The 16,570-nt window shown below is 47.6% G+C and overlaps 1 protein-coding gene across 2 annotated transcripts in view; it reads right to left on the bottom strand.

Moving 5' to 3' along the window:
- The window catches only part of SH3BP5 (SH3 domain binding protein 5), a 72,114-nt gene extending 56,874 nt beyond the window's left edge, over positions 1–15,240 (bottom strand). Inside the window, exons 1-2 of one of the 2 annotated variants that reach the window (XM_044252487.1) lie at positions 14,987–15,240; positions 13,204–13,266 (exon numbers count right to left, since the gene is read on the bottom strand). In XM_044252487.1, coding sequence (XP_044108422.1) covers positions 13,204–13,266; positions 14,987–15,127 — 204 coding nt within the window. In that variant the 5' untranslated portion in view covers positions 15,128–15,240. Of the gene's footprint in view, positions 1–5,699; positions 5,959–13,203; positions 13,267–14,986 lie in introns of those variants that run through there. The other variant, XM_044252488.1, reaches the window with a different exon arrangement.
- Between the last annotated feature and the right edge of the window lie 1,330 nt (positions 15,241–16,570).

Consider the following 16,570-nt stretch of genomic DNA (forward strand, 5'->3'; position numbering starts at 1 on the left):
GATAGTTACACAGAACGTTAACACAACCAATTAACCTAGTCTCTGACTTTATTCAAATTGCGTCAACTGTCTCACTATTGTCTTTTATAGTAAAGGAGAACAATCTTTGAGGATCCAATCCAGGCTTGCCAGCTTGCATTCAGTTGCCATGTTTCTCTGGTCTCCTTTAATCTGGAACAGTCCTTCAGTCTTTTTTTGTCTTTCATGGCCTTGATATTTTTGAATAATATGAGCCAGTTACTTTGTAGAATGTCCGTTTGGAAAAGACTCACTTTCGATTCATCTTTTTTTGTTGATGTTCCATGTGCCTGAGCCACGAGAATGGAATTTAACCAACTGTAAAACAGAACATTTAAATAGCCCAAGGTCCAAAGCACCACAAAGGAAAAAACCCATGGCCCTTCAAGGACAGGGCGGTGGGAAGGGTAGATGTGCCTACGTGTACGCACGCACCTTCCACATCACTGACTCAACAGCCAACAAAGAGCCCAAGAGATGATGGGTCTCTGAAATGGGTACAAGGGTCAGTCCTAGATAGTCCTAGAGGAGAGACTAAAGTTACATAACAACCCTACATTCTCACACTCACTCACTCTCTCTCATTCTCTCTCTCTCTCTCTCTCTCTCTCTCTCTCTCACACACACACACACACACACCCCTAGAAAGACTGACAGACCCCGCTGCTCTTTTATTCATGGCCAGATATAGGTTTTTTTAAAACCCCACAGGATTCTTTGTGTAAGAGGAGGCAGAATTGCTGAAACCATGGCATTTTTCTGAGTTCAACCACAAGTGAACTATTTCCATGCTTACAACCAAAGGATTAACACATTTGCTCAACTTTGAGACCCACTTTTTTCCAAAAATTTTCAAATATCACATTTTGGATGGATTATACTATTGATATACAGGTTTCTCAGGGGTAGTGTTCTGACCAACACCCAAGCTGGAATGCAATACAAGGTCCATTTTATAGTTCACACGAGTTTTAGAATCAGTGCGATATGGTAAATTCAGGTAACCTTGGAAAGCTCAAGAGAGCAGGTTGGGCAGCCTCTACTGGAAGCATGATTCCACCCACCACAGCATTCCAGGCAAGCTGGCTGTCCCACCTCCTTCGGATAACCTTTCTCCTGCCTGCAGCTCATCAGAATGCAAAGAAAGGAGAGCACAGGCTGCAAAAGAACCAAAGTCAAAACCCACCACTATCACTTTAGAGACACGGAAGAATCCACCAGAAGAAATAGCTAAAAGCAATAAAAGTGGTTGTTTCTAGGAATAAAACAGGGGGATGGGAAGGAAGAGGGCAGATGACTTTCTCAGGGGCTTTTCCTTACCTCTGTGCAACTAGTGCTTCCGGAAAAATAAAATTTTAAGTTTCCAGCAGCACAGGTTGACCAAAGAGCTTCCATATTGCCCCTATTATCAAGACTAAGGAGGATTCATAATTCATTCTGCATATAGCTAAAGTCAAGATCTCAGGACTTGGCCGATCATTTGGCTCAGATGCTCCCATTTCACAGATGAGATAACTGAAAGCTGAGGAAGTAAATTCCCCTCCCAAGGATGTATACCCGGTGAGAATCAGAACAGAGGTTGAACACCTTGTCTCCTAAATCCTACACCAGCATTCTTTCCCCCACAGTCTTGGTGGGGACCTCAGAGTAGGCATCCAGAACACATATCCCAGACTACTTAAGGCCATGACCTCCAGCCTCAGACTCCTGGATTTACATCTTGGCTCCCCAACCTGCTGACCTGGGAGAAGGGACTCAACCTTTCAGCTCCTCTGTTTCTCATCAATGTCCTCAGGAGCTGCTGTGAGACTAGGGTAAACTATATAAGGCACTTGCCACAACACTGAATGTGTAGTAAGCTTTCAATAAATAATGCCTTTTATATAGGTGCCCTTACTCAATAAATGACAAAAGGTAGAAAGGACCAACAGTTGAACATTACGTGCTAGGGACCGTCCCGGGCACTTTATAAACATCCCTTGTTTCATCCTTAACAGCCCTGCAAGCCCTGCCTTCCCATTTCAGAGAGAAAATCAAACTCAGAAGAGCAAAACCAAACCAAACCAAACCAAACAAGACAAAACAAAAATAAAAAACCTTGCCTAGACAGTTCAGCCTATGAAGAGGCAGAGGCAGAATTCAAATCCAGCCCTCCTGAACCTCAAAGCCCACACTTGCCTCCATCATGTGCTAGTTGGTAAGCATCTGTTGACTCCAAAACAAGTTCCCCTATCCATTTTTGACCCCACGTTTTATAACATTAAAGTGTGGTTTGCTTCCAGCTCGGGGAGCAGATCCAATTTCTAGCAAGTGCATGCGTTACCAGGAGTCTCTTTCCCCAGTGGGGATTCAAGCAAAACCAGGGACGAGGAAAGAAACAGCATGTCCAGAGCTGCCCAAGAAGCTTCAGAACCTCCCTCCCCACCCCCGAATTTACAAAGCCTAGCCACTGCACTTTCAGCTTTAGGCTCCCCTAATGTTCCTAATAGGACTTGAAGCCATGGCATCATTTTCTCTTAAACACAATTTTTAAGAAATGGGCATAGTGGCAAAGAATTCCCTAGAACAAGACCCACAGCATTGCTTAAACAAACAAACAAAACTGTTCCCTTTTGCTTTTATTGTTGCTGGCTGGCTTAAGGTTCACAGAGAATGCTAACTCAAGTCCTTGCTTGGCTAGCTGGTTAACCATTAAAGCAACTCAACAGGCATTATGAAATGCGGTTGTTTACCAAGTAAATGCACAAGGATGTCCTGCAGGCCTCACAATGAGTCCCTGTCTGTACCCTACCACCATGCGCATGGCAGTTTTAAATGCAGCTCACAGGGCACCTGGGTGGCTCAATCGTTAGGCATCTGCCTTTGGCTCAGGTGGTGATCCCAGTGTTCTGGGATCAAGCCCTGTGTGGGGCTCCCTGTTGCAGGGTTTGGGGGAGGGGGGAGCCTGCTTCTCCCTCTCCCGCTTCCCCTGCTTGTGTTCCCTCTCTCGCTGTGTCTCTCTCTCTGTCAAATAAATAAATAAAACCTTTAAAAGAAAAAAATAATGTCGCTCAAGATTCTTTGGCAGTGCTCCCTATCAAGGGATGGAATCTCTGTCCCCTCCTCTTGAATGAGGGTGACCTCATGACCTGCTTGGACCACAAAATGTGACAAAAGTGCTGCTATGGGACTCCCAAGGCTTAGAGAGAAAAAGCCACACATGATGCTTCCATAGGGTCATGCTGGGATGCTCACAGTGTGGGGGCCAGACACCATAGAGAGGTCAGAGGGCCTGAGACATCAGTGCTGGAAAGCTCAGATTCAGCACTCTGCTTGAGGACCCTGGCTGAGCTCCCAGACCTTGGAGTGGGCTTCCTCAGATGTCCTGTCCAGCCAAGCCTTCAGATGACCAGAGCCCCAGCTGACATTGGACTGCAACTGCACAGACCCTGCCAGGGAGAACCACCCACCTGAGCCTTCTCCTAGGTTCCTGACCCACAGTCCTGGGCAAAATGCCACTGTTCTGAGCAATGAAGTTGTGGGATAATCTGTTGGGTAGAAACAGCAACAGGACAATCAGGCAGGACGACACCCCCCATTTTACTGTTCTTCCCATAAAGCCAAAAACTGGAGAAGAAAATATCAAATATGCAGGCTTCAAACCGAACTGGAAGCAGCAGAACCCTTGCATTCTAGCAGCAGCAGGACAGGGTGGACAAAGACAACCAAAGCCCATTCGTCACGCCTCAGCTGAGCCTCACACCAAACAACAGAAGAGTTTACATGAAGTGGGCTTGTCTGTGGTTACAACAAAAAGCGGATGTTCCTCTCACTGTCTCCCTGTTAGCGGTTTCTCTCTGTCAGAGCAAATATTAATATGTCTTGGATAATCCAGAAAAACAGAGCAAAGGGAAAAAACCAGGCAAGAACAGAACAAAATTGTTTTCCATCTTCCTTTAAGGAAATGAAAGAGGCTGATGCTCCGGACCCTACAAGAGGTACTCTTTGAATTATCCTGAGACCCGCACCACATAAACTGCTTTACTGCTGGACACATCCAAGGCAGATTAAGTCACTCTCAAAAGAGGAGGGCAGGGCAAAGAGAACCAGGATATTTGCCAAAGGATAAGGTTCAGTAGATGTTTAATTCATTCAGCCAAAACACATACACACCCCCACTACATTGCCAGTCCCTACAGTCAACGCTCAGAGGGGAAAATAGCAGCTCTACAGGAAAAAGCAGCAGTCCCTGGGGACCACTGCTCTGACACTTTGGTGACCTGAAGCTTCTACCCACCACCGGGACAGCAACAAATCCATCAACCCCACAGCCTGTCGTCTTTTGAGGCAGGGACACTTTGGGGCACCTCAGAGTCAGAGGGATAGCATCTCGGATAAACCTGAGGATCCGGTCACATCACAACAGAAAAGTTCCATTTGCACCATAACAGCAAGTGCCTATGTTCCTAAGATGGGTTCCAGATGACTATGCAGCATCTCACTGGTCTTCACAGCTTCAAGGGAAGACCGATCTGATTTTTTTTTAAGGCAATAGAGTCTGTTCCGTTATTAGATAGCTATTTCTGTGTTCTTGCCAACAGCCCAAACTAAGAGCAGTTTGCTAATGAAAAGCCAGTGAGTGAGACAGTGCAAGGCAGCCTCTCTGTGCCCTCAGTTCTCATCTGCTTAAAATTCATATAGTAACTCAAATTCATGTCATAAGTAAGTTTCAGTATCTAAATATTCCTAATACTTGAAATGTTTCTCACTATTGTATCTTGGTGATTTTTGTGTTTTATAGTAAGTGTACAAATGAGGGCTTCTTGGCTACAGACAATCCTAAAATGCCTTCACAGCACTTTTTGTGCTGCCAGGAATTACCACAATGACTATCTAACAATACAGTAATTCACCAAGCAAACCCACTAACAACAGGGTTGGTCTACAATGAAGGCAGGGACTACCAATCAGAACATTTTTTCCCACCAGCCTTCGTAGTTACTAAAATTCCTTCCACAGACATTCATTTCTTTGACTCATAAAGACATCTCTTTATAATAATGCTTCATTCTCCACCCCCATTCCTTGCTTATGAAGATGATAAAATATGGTCATTGTGAAAAATTCAGAAAATACCGAAAAAATGAAACCTAAAAATCACCCACATTTTTGGCAACTAGCAACAGCCACTAGTCACATCTGAGGATACATTTTTCTAGAGCCATGCTTCTCAAACTATATGGTAATGGATCTTCCACCCCCCCAACCCACCCACTGTGAATCAACACTACAATACAATAAAAAATAAGCTAGGAAAGTGAAAGGCCTTGTGGAAGTCTCAGCAAGGTCAAACTGCATTTTTAAAAAAGTTTCCAAAGTCTTACTCTCAATTGCTATCTTTACTTCACCTTAACAGGTAAAAAGCAATTCATAGTCTGTGGGCCACACTAGACCCTTTGTCTCTCAGATGCACAGATTCTGTTTTTGTGTATCATTTCACATACGGTCTACATATAGTTTTACATATATTTTAACTTGTATTCCCTAATTTCTTCCCACTAAATAGATCACAGCCCCTTGTCTCTAGGCACATATTCCATCCCTTTTTAATGCGAAAAGCCACTCTTGAAACCCTAGCATCTTACTCCCAAAACTAACAAGATATTGTTCACCATCTGTGTCTCAATTAAAAACCAACCAACCTGTAACATCTCCAAGTAGGGCAGAATCTTCTACCTCCGTGAGCTAAGACCTCTCTGAGCCAGGGACTGTGGGTAGAACACAGGTTGTGTTCTACCGGTGTTGACCCTGTAACAGGGTCAGCCTAGGAACAGCCCGGGGATAAATGCAATTCCAGAGCAGGCACCTGAAAACTGCCTGTTGTGTATGACAATGCCAAGAGCCGGGAGTCCACAAGAACGTTTGATCCTAGCTGCAAACCAACATCCACCCATCCGGACATGCATGGCACCTATGTTCAGGCACTGCAGGGGATGCCGGGGCACTGAGGTGGGAGGCCCCTCCCCTCCCTCCCCCTTGGGCTGGGTGAGTGGGGTAGCCAGACAAGTAAATAAGTGATAGGAATTATGAATATGCATGAGACAGGCACAGATTAAGATTAAGAGAGGCTCTCCCCGCCTCCCCCCCCCCCCGAAATTCTGATTCCCTTCTGGGCAGAGCCCAAGATCCTGCAACTCTGGGGCACCTTGCAGGCTCAGTTAAAGGAGCAAGCTACACTTGATCTCAGGATCATGAGTTCAAGCCCCACACTGGGTGCAGAGGTTACTAAAAACAAAACAAAACAGGGGCGCCTGGGTGGCTCAGTGGGTTAAGCCGCTGCCTTCGGCTCCGGTCATGATCTCAGGGTCCTGGGATGGAGTCCCACATCGGGCTTTCTACTCAGCAGGGAGCCTGCTTCCCTCTCTCTGCCTGCCTCCATCTACTTGTGATTTCTCTCTGTCAAATAAATACATAAAATCTTAAAAAAAAAAAAAAAAAAACTTAAAAAGAAAAAGTAAAAGATTTGGCAATTCTTACAAAATCCTATGTCACACAGAGGCAGCTGGTGCAACAACAGCCGTACTTGGAGGGGTTCACAACCAGGGGTAATTCTGCACCACAGGGGAAAATTCGCAAGTCCAGGGTGGCTAGTCTGTCACAACTGGGGGTGGGATGCATGCTGTTGCCAGCATCCAGCGAGCAGATGCTACTACAGTGCACAGGGCAGCCCCCTCACTGCACCCTCGCAAACAAGAATTCTCCAGCCCACCATGTCAGCAGAGCTGAAGTCAAGCAACTGCTCTAGAGTAAGACACTTGAACTCTGTGCCTCCGTTTTTATCAGCAAAATGGAGATGATAATATCTGTTGCACAATGTTGGTCCAAGGTCTCAGGGACTTATGTACACAAAGTCTTTAGAACAGGGTCTGGCACATCGTAGGGACTACTAATGTTAGCTGTCATGGTGACACGAAGAGCAGTTAGGAGACAAAAACAGGCAGGGAAGACATCCCAGGATGGACCGAAGTCTCCCCTACAAGCAGGGGCCACAGAGCAGCCCACAGCTGTCCTGCTTCATTATGAACAGCCATAATACTTATTAATGGCTCACTATGCACCATCACTGGGATGGGGGAACCAAGGCCTGGGGACATTAAGTAATTTGCCCAAAGCCATGAAGGGGCAATCTGTTATTATTCATCCACTCAAATGGCTACTGGGCACCACAAACTGCCAGAGAGATCCCAGGAGAAGATACACGCTAACAAAGCAGGGCTCCCTCAGGAAACTGATCTCCACACCCCAGCAGACCAGCCACAGAGCAAAGCCCTGTTGCTCCAGTGACTTCAAAGTCCAGCCCACCTGTAGAAGCCCTCTCTCTGGCCCCTTGCCCAGAGCCAGTCTCTGACAAAGAAATGTAATGGTGGGGTGTGGGGGAGGAGAACAGAGCCATAGCCAGAGACTGTGAGAGGCCTGGCTTCAGTGGACATCCCATCAGAGATGTCTCTGCTTCTGGTGCCCCACAGGCATGAGGCCTCTCCTTCTCCAAGGCTGGGTGGTTATCAAAGCACTCCCTCTTGTCCTCCATGTCCACCCAGGACATAGGCAAGAATCACTGCCCTAGTTCAGTCACCTGAGGTGACTCAGGTTCCAAAGGGCCAAGTGCCCCTAAAAGTCAGCAGACCTCAGGTTCTACCCATGTCACCTGATACCAAGACTCTCTTCCCTCAACCCACTACTTCCCTGTGACTTTGGGTTTGGGGTTTTTTCTCCTGATGACAAAGTAATACAAATTCAACGCAAATAACTCAAAACACTATAGGAAAGTATAAAGACAATAAATATTCCTCATCTCTCATCAGATAGAACGTGTCTGATCTTTTCCAGACATTTTTAAGCACATAAACATATTTTTTAGGATAAGACCATACTGTATGCTCTTTTGGAATCTGTTTCCATTCAGACATCTTTCTAGGTTAAGAACAGGCCATGTCATCATTTTAAGGCCTAGGCTGACGGCCACTGCCTGTCCATAGTATTCACTTTACAAATCCCCTCTTGATAGTCATTTGGATTCGTAATTTTCCAACATTTTTAAACAATGCTGCAATGAACATTATTGGACCTATATCCTTGCCCACTTATTTCCTTTGGGTAAATTTGTGCAACCGCTGGGTCAAAAGTTGCTGTCCCTTGACATCCCTGCAGCAAGGAGGGGGCGCATCAACTGAAGCGGGAAGTCCTAAGTCCTACCATTCTGATGGCCAAACTTCAGGCCAAAGCCGTGAGGACAGCAGCGGCTGCAGCTCATGTCACCCAGGGCCGCTTCCAATCCACCCCCACTGTACCTCCCCCACCCGAGGTTCCAAGCATGAAACAATTTTTTGGTTTTGTTTTTGTTTTGAAACAGAAAGTGCCTGCTGCTTTCTGGAGGGGGGAGAAAGGCAGATTCTGGGTACAGGCCTTACGCAAGTTTAGGGAACACAGCTGGCATCAGAATCAAACACTTTTTCAAACCACCCCCACCTAAGCAGTGAGGAAAAGAGCTTGAGCGTTGACAATTAACGGCTTTCCCTCCCTGGGGAAGGGCAGACTGAAAAAGTCCGCTTCTGACAACTCAGAGCCAGAAAGGCTGTCCATGGGTAACTAGCTCTGGTCGTGGCCTTCCTCCCCTTCCTCCTTCTCTTTGACCACTTTTTGGATCTAGAACAGCCCGCCTTCCAGGCAAGCAAGGGAGACCATGAAAACACCTCACATCATCGTCAAAAGTAGGTAACTGCCCTGGAAATATTGCAATCTTGATTACAATGTTTTAGAAATCCTCTGTGCCGCATCTTATTTGAACACTTAGAAACAAGCTAGTTCTATAGAACACGTATTATAAAAGTATATTAGCACATTTACTTCTTTGGCAGGGTTGTTACACATTGAATGACACATTTCTCTGACTTCTCTCCTCTATCCATGGCTCACCCCACCCCCCCAGGACGCTGGGCCCTCCCTTGCAGGGGCTCAGTTAGGCCAGCCCTTACTCAGCTTAGCACTGACTGTTCCTCTGCCTGGAATGCTTGTCCCCCACATGGCCCTGAGGTGCGAGGGAAGCCTTTCAAACCCACTACGTGTAACACTGCATCCTGGCTCCCAAACACCCACACTGCTAGCCCCTCCTGGTCATGGCTCTCTCCTTAGGGCACATCACCACATAACCTAGTGTGTCCTTTAATTATAATTCTCTGCCCATTCTCTGCCCTGCTCTCTCCCCTTCATGGTTCTCAGCACACAGTTGGTGCTCAATACTCAATGATTAAAGCTGACTAACCCACACATCTGTGAGAAAATATTTATTTTCTTAATTTGAAATATCAGGCTTCTATCCAGGGGCTTCTCTGGTTAAAAGGTTACTCCTGTCACCAGTTTGAAAGAACTGGCCCTCTGATATAAATCAGAGTGCAAAGGGAATATGACATTGTTTAAACAATGGCAGAGGCAAACCGAGGTCACAGGAAGGGGCAGATTTCCAACTGACAACATGGAAGGTGGCTAGCATCCAAAAGTCTTTTTTGGTAGTCTCCAAGTTAAAGAACCGAGACAAGGGATAGGATCCTAAGGTGTATCAGACCTGCACCCCAGCCTACCCCAGACGCAATTATGCCATGTCCTGAGGGAGGGAGCAGCTATCACAAACTGATCACCACCATGCTTTAATCACAGTGAAGGTTAGGAGGGCTACTGGCCACTCCAGGTCAGAATTAAAAAGCAAAGGGAAAAGAAATGCAGAAGCAAAAGACCCTCCTTTAGAGGCTCCGAAATTACAGCCAAACCATCCTCATTATTTGCAGATTCCATACTCACTAAAATGTATGTGTAATTCCAAAATCAATAGTCCCAGAGCTTTTCCAGTCCCTCACGGACAGGCAGAGAGTGGCCAAAATGTGAGTTGCCCCACACGCGTGTTCCCAGTGAAGCAGAACAAAGAGACATGCTCTGCCTTGTTTCAGCTCTGGTGCTGTAAACAAGTGTCCTTTCATGGGCCAGCTAGTGCCACACTTTTTGCACTTTTGCTTTGTGCTGGGGAGTCGGCTGTTGGAGGTGGCCCCAAGCCCAGGGCTGAAGGGCTGGCTAACACTGCTGAGCCCAGGAAGGCTGGGATGGGCCTTACAGAGAATGGACGGTGCTAGCGAGGCAAGCTTGGCTCAGGCCTGAGTTACAGGCTACTGACCTGAGAGTCCAACATTAACGAGTCAAGGACGTCTATGGAAGAAACTGGCCCTAAACCAAAACATGCATAAAACAAGGTACCAGATTGCTCAGCAGATGATAGTATGACTGGAGGCCCAGAGGAAGACGTAATATAAGGCCTAGCAATGGCTCCGTCTTCCCTACTTCAATGTTCACAGTGACTTTACAGAAAACTGTCACCATGAATAACGAGAGAAACAAGCCGATATTAAAATGGCTGTTTCCTGTCCCACATCTTTTGGCACACTCCCCTCCGCCACCCCCACGGCTCACTCCATCTGCTCCTCTTTGCACGGGGACTCTCCCGCTCGCTCACTCGCACAGCGGGCCTCTGCTCAGGTGTCTTCCAGTGACCCCGCCCCCAGAACCCCTGTCACCTCACTCTTCGGCTGCAGTGATGACAACCAGCAATTATTATCTACCTCTTGGTTCCTCGCCCTCAACTAAAATCATAACTCCCTGAGGGCAGGCCTTTGTCTTATTCACCCACGGACCCGCACTGGCCAACCCAGTGCCCACCCAGCCCAAGGTGGGTGCCCGGTGCTTGACGGCAGGGACACCGCCCACCTCGGGGCTTGGGCAGTGTGACGAGCGTTGGGGCACTGGCGCTGAGGGTGAAAGGCACTGCTCCTGAGACTAGTTAGGTTAGTGGATCTCACACTAAGAGAGATCACCCCACGATATTCTATTAAATTGGTTTGCAAGGAGCCCAGACCTTAGGGACTTTAAAAGCCAAATGAAGTCAAACTAAAGCAAACAAACAAATAAGGAAATAAATACTAGACAGGAAACATATACTAGACCGGGGGCTACATGTGGCTATTCAGCACGCAAACGTTGCTGGTCCAAGTTGAGATGTGCTCTAAGTGTAAAATATGCACAAGAATTTGAAGACTTAAAAAAATATACATACACACACACGTGCATATATATATATATACACATGCATAAAACATCTAATTTACTACTTGTGTATTCATTTCATGTTGAAATTATATTATGTTGGGTGTTCAGAGCTAAACAAAATAGATTAAAATAATTTCAGCTGTTTCTTTTTTACTTTTTAATGTGGCCACAAGGGAAGTTTTCATGACTTAGGTAGCTTGTGTCATACTTCTGTGAGTCCACCTTGCTTATAATAATACCAAGAAAAGGTCAGCCAGCAACACAAGCCCGCTCTGACTACCTCTCTGCAGAGCCTAGTGCTCTCCAGAGCAAGGCTGGAAACACCTGTCCTGCAGCTTCCTGTCACACGCGCTTAAGTGTATTCAGAAAAAGGATTGTGAAATCAGAGCTAAAAGTTTACCAGGTGAACCAATTTTAGACTCAGAAGGTAAGCACCCTGTGGAGCCTTCTTGTTCATGCCTCCCCCGCCCAAAAGCCTATTTCTGAATTGTCTATGCAGAGTTGGAATGGCAAAACATGAGCTAGAAGGGAGCTAGAAGGGATGTGGAAAGTTGACCTGGCCCTGGCACATCGCTGAACCATGAGACCATGTACCTCTAACAACCTCATCTGGAGGGAAGCAGAGCCCGCTTTCCAGAACTGTGCTCTCCAGAACTTTCTACAATGGCAGAACTGTTCTCTGTTCTGTCCAATATGGTGGCTACTAGGCTCTTGAAATGTGACTACTGAATTTCTCATCTTATTTCAATTAATTTAAAGGTAAAGAGTGACACATGACCAATGGCTGCCATACTGGACAGCACAGTTCTAGGCTCCCATGACAGGAGATAAAGCTTGTAAAAATCACTTTGTAACTCCAAAGCCCTAGAGAAATGGTAGGGGTTCTATTGTTTAATGTATTAGAAATACGAGATTCTGAGAGATTTCAATTGTCCCAAGAGACTCAATCCACTAGAAGTCAAAAAAAAATTTTTTTAATAAATATGCAGGTTTTACTTCACCTGGGGGAGAAGGTCAGCCAGTGTTCATGGATACATACAATCAGAATAGAAGGGTGAGCGATAACCTTCACACACAACTCAGAAAACGTGCTTTCAATCCTTTTTTTTCCCCCCACACTCAGATTCAGTGCCTCCAGGGCCTAACCATGCAGTCAGAAATCAAGGCTGTCAGTGTCCTCCGCACAGATTATTCTTATCTCCCACACCCTCATTCTTAGGGACCAGATGTTTCCTGCCCTTTTTGGTGACCTTCCCTACTACTTCTCCTGCTACAGAAACAGGTCCTCCCAACTGCTCCCTGCAGTCCTACGGTTCTCTGAGTCATTCACCGGCGGCTCTCAGACCCATGTAGGCCTTGTTCAGATTCGCTGACGGATGGTAAAAACCACCACCACTAAAAAAGGATGGGGACTAATTGGTAGCTGCAAAGAATGCTCATCTGTTTACACTCACGTTGGAAGATGCTCATGAAATTCAAATCAAGTTCTAGTCTCAAGTGCCTCTCCCCAGCAGGAAAGCCCTTCCAGTCTAAACAGCTTTCTGCTACCATTAAGATCATTACATTCCACACGCAAACAGACAATAAGGAAATGAGCAGGGAAATGGAAGGAGGGTGAATTTTTAGGACAGAAAGTCAAAAACTGTAGAAGTCTAAGGAAATTCTCAATGTTTCCAAATACAAATGTAAGGAGCCACCCTAAGATACTGGAGAGCTTTTGTAAACTCTATTCATTCTTTCTCCAATATATAGCGCAGCTAATTCTCCCCTCAATCCTTCCAAGCTCTTACGCAGACGCGTGAACTTTAGTGCTCCATACAGCCCTTGATTCTGGCCCCACCAAGCTCCCATGATGAAAAACATGTGAAATAGGATCCACATGTGTTCCACCCACACGCTGGGCTCAGCAGCATATTTCATTCCGTCAGACAGCGGGCTGTTGCTCAACTCCACGGAGGGGACGCCAGCACTCATCCTCTAGCTATTAAAACAAGATCAAGCTGCCTGGTGTCAGCAGGACTGCCACCACCTCATCAAAAACAGGGACCCAGCCTCCAGTACCTCAAGTTCAGTCTCCCGTCTGTTGATGTCATCTGTGGATTGATTTAACTTCTCCAGTTCTCCCTAGTGAAGAAAAGAGAGGGAAGAAAGATTTAAGAATTCGTCTTTTGTTTCCAATACGACTGAGCTCACTCTCTGCAGAAGTACTCCAGCACAATTTGTAGGAAGAGGGATGAGTCACTATTAGTTCTCAAGGACAACAGTTGAGCCCTGGCTGGAAGAGCAAATGAATGTCGGTTATTTCTGAAGTCTTTTTCTTGATGTTGATGGTGTCTCTTTCAAAAATGCCGTAAGGTCCCAGAAATTTTCTTCTTAGAAAGTCAAGTATTTATTGCAGGTATGTGACTTCAGGTAAAGCCACCTGTTACAAATGGTTTAGGAGTCAAATTAAAATAGTATCTCCTGCCTCCAAGCAAGAACTTTGCAGAAAGGACAATAAAAGAAAATAAGACCAAGCTGAAACTAGAAACCCAAGTGAAATTATTTAAATCAAGGGCAGAATTCTGACATTAACTCCTTCGTGATTGAGTTATTTTTCTAGAAATGAAAATCTTTTCAAACTGTCAATTAAAACTACCTGTTTTAACAAAACAAAAACTAGCTTTAATCCTTATCCTTTAAATAAACATTTATAAACTGACATTTTGTAGAAAGAACCCAGTGAGAAGTTAACTCATTTTACTCTCCGAACAAAGGATCTGGTAAGCAGAATTCCCCTACCAGGAAAACAAGATTTAGTAGTCTGAAGTAGTGATTTTAATTAATAGAATTCCTAATGCAAAGATTTTTCCACCTGATCTTTATCTTGCTAATCTGCCAAAACAATTCATTTAAATGGCAATAGCTGAGTTAAAATGGGCTTTTAATTGATCTGCGCACTGAAAAACCAATTAGGGCTCTAGAAATTGCAGAGCACGATTAAAAGCAATGTGTGTATACATATAGATATATAAATGATTTATGGAAAGGGTAGAAAAACGGGTCTCGGGAAAGGGATCTGCTGTGCTTTTTGCCTGGAGGGTAAGGAGGTTAAGCTGTCACTCCTAGATCTTGGCTTAGAAATTGTTTTTTAATCATCTCTCTCAGAAATGGAGGCACAGAAAGCCAGGCCAATCCCCTCGCCTTCTCCCCGCATGAGCTTTGCGCATCAGTTGTCCCCGGTTTCTGTTCACACCCCGACCTCCTAACAAGGAAAAGCTGGGTTTTCCACCATTAGAAGCCAAGCGGAGGTTTGAGCCAGTGGCGACAATAAGCCCTTCGCTAACAATGAATCAGACGAGGAGGAAGATGGATGGCTCAGGCGAGCACCTCCGCCAGGTGAGGGCTCGCAATCCCGGCACGGGTGCCATCCCACGCTGCAGGGGCGGACAACGCCCACAGTGCCCAGCGCCCACGCGGCCCGGTCGACCCCGCCGCCCCTAGCCGGGAGGCCGCGAAATACCCGCTGCGCCGCGAGCCTGGCGGGGGGGACCCCGCCACACGCATGGCGCCCCCGCCCCCTTTTTCCCTTTGTTGCACATCCGCCCGAACCACTGGGCATGCTGCGGCGACCCCCATATCCTGCCGGGTCTGCGGGGGCGCCCCACGACAGAGTCAGGCCGCATTCACGCGGGCACTGCAACCTCCCCGTGAACCCTGTGAAACTGGAAATCCGGACCCTCTCTTCTCGCCCCCGGACCTATGTGGCCACCACCGCCAGGACCGCAGGCACTGGGGGCCGCGAGGCGGGTGTAAGTGCGGATGCCCGCCTCGGTGGCGTCCCCCCTCCCCCTGTGAGCCCTACCTGGATCCGGGGGTCCACCTCCTCTTCCTCCTCCAGCCCCTGTTCCATCCCCTCTTCCTCGTTCTCCTCCTCCAAGTCCCGGGCCGACGGCGGGAGCTCTGCCGGCTCCTCCGGGCGGTTCCGCTTCAGCGCCGCGTCCATAGGGGCAGCGAGAACGCTAACCGCTCGGGGGACTTCGGAGCGTCGGGAGGGGAGGCAGCCGCCGCGGGCTCGGCCAGAGCCGTCTCTCCCCAGCCCGGCACAGTCAGTCCGGAGGCGCCGCTCGCCGATGCGGATCCTGCCGGCCCCGGCTGAGCGGAGGAAATGGGCGCGGCCGCCCCCTTTCTGCCGCGGCTGTCAGCGCAGCGGCGCCCGCTCCGCCCTCGCCCCGCCGGGCCGCCCTTGGCGCTGTGACTGTTCGCCGCCAGTCCCAGTCAGCCACCCAGGTCTCCGTCACAAAAACCCCAGCTCCCCGAACACCTTCAAGGGGGTAAACCAGGAGAGCCGCCTCCCTTTGTCAACTTAGCAGCCAGATCACAAACTACCCACCGTTTGGCCCCCTGCTTTCGGGGTAGCTTTCTCTCTCCCTCCTGAACCAGAGCAAATTGTATGGAAGGAAAGTTTGGGGCATTTCCACTGTCTGAAGTCACCTTAAGAAGCTTGGACTCAGTGACCCTGGACCAGTTTCAAGATCCTCAAATCCCTGTATGCCTCTAAAACACCTTTCTTCCCTTGGGTGAACCTTGGTAAATGGATCTACCTGAAGAGTTCCCCCCAAACCGGGAAGTGAAACATATGCTCACACAGACCCAGAAGTACAAAGAGGGTAGCCGAGTGCAGCTTTGTGCCTGGAGCCCTTGGCCAGAGGCTAGGTGATCCCTGCTGGGCAGAGCTCCATACCCAAACACCCACGCTCTCATAGCTGTGCCATGGTCCTACCTGAATAGCCAAGAAGCAAGGACAATCCATTGGTGATCAGGGATGTCGTTGGGTGGGTACAGCCTTCCCCAGGCCAGAGCGGATGTAACCCCTGGTGGTGGGCAGGCTCTGTCCAAGGATTTCTGAACTGGCAAGGTTTCCTGCCCACCTTGAATAAAGAGGGAGCCAGAGTTTGCCTGGCAAACTCAACATCTGGAGGCCGAAGAAGGAAGGGGCAGGTCTGTGCTTTTATGAAATGTCAGGGCCACTGTGATGTCAAGCGAACACAAATTCAGATGACCTTAGCCAAGCAGGCAAGGACACTGCCAGCGGCCATCGCTAATGTCTCCACTACAAAAATGCAGAATGTGTACACTTTCTACACAGGCTTGTGGCTCATCAACTGTTAGTTGGGAGAACAAACTCACTTGAGGAAAAAGCTTTCTGAGAGCCTATCTTGAAATGGCTCTTTTCCTTTGGGAAACCTGCCTACCCGGGCTTCATTAGAGGCTACATTGGTGGTGGGGGGTAGGGGAGTGTGGGTTACTCCCCCGGCGAGGTACCCCCTTCCCATGCTGGCACTGTGGTCCACTGTGAAAGGAGATTCGTTCTGTCTCCTGGAGGTAACACAGGCACACACTTTGAGTTTGGTTTGGAAACAGTCATCGTACTTACAGTCAAGGGAGA

The sequence above is a fragment of the Neovison vison genome, chromosome 6, assembly GCF_020171115.1.
Source record: "Neovison vison isolate M4711 chromosome 6, ASM_NN_V1, whole genome shotgun sequence".
In the NCBI taxonomy this organism is placed as follows: domain Eukaryota; kingdom Metazoa; phylum Chordata; class Mammalia; order Carnivora; family Mustelidae; genus Neogale; species Neogale vison.